Source organism: Stereum hirsutum, assembly GCF_000264905.1.
Source record: "Stereum hirsutum FP-91666 SS1 unplaced genomic scaffold STEHIscaffold_10, whole genome shotgun sequence".
NCBI lineage: Eukaryota > Fungi > Basidiomycota > Agaricomycetes > Russulales > Stereaceae > Stereum > Stereum hirsutum.
The window spans coordinates 1,749,737-1,752,344 of NW_006763140.1; the positions used below are offsets into that span (position 1 = coordinate 1,749,737).

At 45.4% G+C, this 2,608-nt stretch overlaps 1 protein-coding gene across 1 annotated transcript; it reads left to right on the plus strand.

The window, feature by feature from the left end:
* Nucleotides 1–743: 743 nt before the first annotated feature.
* Nucleotides 744–1,802, plus strand: STEHIDRAFT_112624 (uncharacterized protein; the record flags this gene model as incomplete). The annotated part of the gene is made up of 6 exons (XM_007306195.1): nt 744–874; nt 942–983; nt 1,054–1,135; nt 1,190–1,264; nt 1,317–1,414; nt 1,490–1,802. 6 exons carry the CDS (start codon nt 744–746, stop codon nt 1,800–1,802), a joined length of 741 nt encoding a protein of 246 aa, XP_007306257.1.
* Nucleotides 1,803–2,608: the final 806 nt, after the last annotated feature.

Consider the following 2,608-nt stretch of genomic DNA (forward strand, 5'->3'; position numbering starts at 1 on the left):
CCATAACATTGATGTCACCAGTTCCATAAATCATCAAATACGCTAAACTGGACCCCTTTTCCAACATTAAGCTGTGCACACATTAAATCAAATCAATCTGCCAAACTAAAATCATCATAATTTGTAGAATATGCATATCTATCTGACAAGTATATGGTCTCTACCTTGTGAGTATCCAATAGTCTTCCTACATAGCGGGTCCCTTCATGACTAATTGAAACTCCGTACTCATGTGTGCGGAGTTTGAATTTATTCCAGAAGAATACTGAAACACTTGGTCATTTGATTTACTGGATGTTCTAGGCCGGAGAAGTCTGAGCTGAAGAGGTCCATGGACTGGTCTATGGGACTGAAATATAGGGTTAGGGGTCTGCACGAACCTTGCGTTGCCCGTGTCGCCGCCAAACCTAACAAAGAAAAGAAGCAAAAGAAAGAGGTAGTATAAACGATGTACCTTCGTTCCTCAGGCATCGTAATGAGAGATCAGTGGTGGTTGTTCAAGCCCGCTGCATATGTAAGTTACGTGTGTCTGGCTCATCCTTGCCGCTTTGCTGATGCATTGGTGGTGTCTTGGTTGCCACAAAGTGAGTCCACCTTTGTGGCTTGTTACATCACTGGCATGATCACCATATCTCAGAAAAGGTGGTGAAATAGCTCTTGAAGCCCCCAATCCCCCTTGTTGTCTTCCTATCATGCATGTACCTACTGAGTGCACTTATGCTTTGCATTCGAGGAGGACCATCATGGGGTCTCCTCTGTCCCCCCATACCCAGACATTCTCATCCTCTCCCTCACCTCTGCCTTACTCTCCGCATTCAACTAAGAAGATCAAGAAGGACAAGAAGGAGATCCCCAAACACCGAGCTCGCAAAATGTATACTATGTGATCCTTACTGTCTTGACTGCACACTCATCATGTAAATTTCGTGACTTTGTCGTAGAGGCAAGGCCAAGGCCACTCCAGAGGTAACATTTACACCCGGGTACGAGTCCACTGTTCACATATTCTACCATACTCTTCTCATGATTTTCAACTGCATTCTTCCTCAACAGAGACAATTCTTCCGCCATTGAGGAAGCAGCATCCACAGTTCAGCAGCCCTCCATCTTACCTGGGATTTTCAAAGCCCTCCAGGTTCGTGCATCTCATAGTATTGTATGACTCGTCTGTTTCTGATTTAAAAATTAGGATCCTGCTGCGGTGAAAGCACTGATTTCTATCCTCATGGAGCAAAACTCGAGCCTTGATGAAAGGCTTGAGAAGGTAAATTTATGTCCTCTGTATTGTGAATCACACATTTACTGGACAAAATCAGGTCAGGGTCACTACTATAGAATCTGTATCATGCCCTCTCTGTTATGATGTTGCAGTAAAGCCTTACTGGTACGGATGTTTCTTCCGTGTTTTGACGAGGTGTGACGACTCATGCTTGAGTTCTTGAAGCCTCCCTTTGTGCAGTCATGCATATTGTTACCCCTGCCTTCGAAGGCTCTTCGGGAACACCATCATAATACATGCCCTCCTCGACGAGGACGTCCCATCTGATCTCAAGGACCTCATCCAGTCCCAGAGTCCAGATGGACCATTATTGGATGTCCTGAGGACGTATTTCCTGAAGCAGAGGTTTCCTTGCTCTTCTTGCCCCCTCTGCTGGGTTGAGATTCATGCTGTGCCCATTCAGGTAGTGGTGCTGACTAACACAATCATCAACTTGATGAGGGGCACCACGATGAACGAGGAGCACTCTGATATTTGCTACATCCTCGAGACTGGGTCATTTAAGGACATATTTATTTACTAGCTTTTTGTTATCCTTCTTCCATCCCATAAAATATTACGAACCAACGTCCACTTACATGTCCCAGTTCTCCTTCATGACTACTTATGACTGTTCACCCTTTTTGACGATAATCTTGCACAAAATCTACCTCCAAGTTGACGTTCTCTTCAGCTTTTCGTCCCAAAGACTTCTCGTTATCTCTCTTTGCCTTATAATCAAATTGATAGTTATTATGACTGCTCGGGATGTTGCCCACATATACTGCCGGTTCCTCTTGCGTGGTCGTTTGCCATTAGCAAGACTAAATGGCCCTACTGAAGCACTTATTTTGGTAGAGAAGAGGATGGCGCAACAGGTCACTGAAATTGGTTACGAGATCGCTGTATGGTATTGAGCAACGCTCGCCTCAGCTTCAGATTCTTAGGCTATCGTGCATGGAAAAAGTCGATACGTGTAAGCCTGAAGCATCAGACTTGGAGCCAGAGCCAAGGTCATCAGAAACACATTTTCAGTTGATGTGGTGCCAGTAGAGCGTTTTCGCAACCGGGCCAAACAGCTGTTGATGTGACAGCAACAGAGCAAGTTAGCACAGGCGCTTCGTGGGCATCATGATGAAACCATCCCTCGGAAATGCTCCATGCATGGTTCACGCTTGTGTCCCCTGCAAACAAAATATTCTGAGCACATTTATGACTACCAGGATGTGTAGACAGTGCAATACGCTACATGTGCTGTCAGTTTTCCGGAATTTTCTAGAGGGAATTCACCGCAGAATATGTGCTTGCCACAAAGGTGACTAGGTGGACACTTAGCCGTGGGAAGTGCCC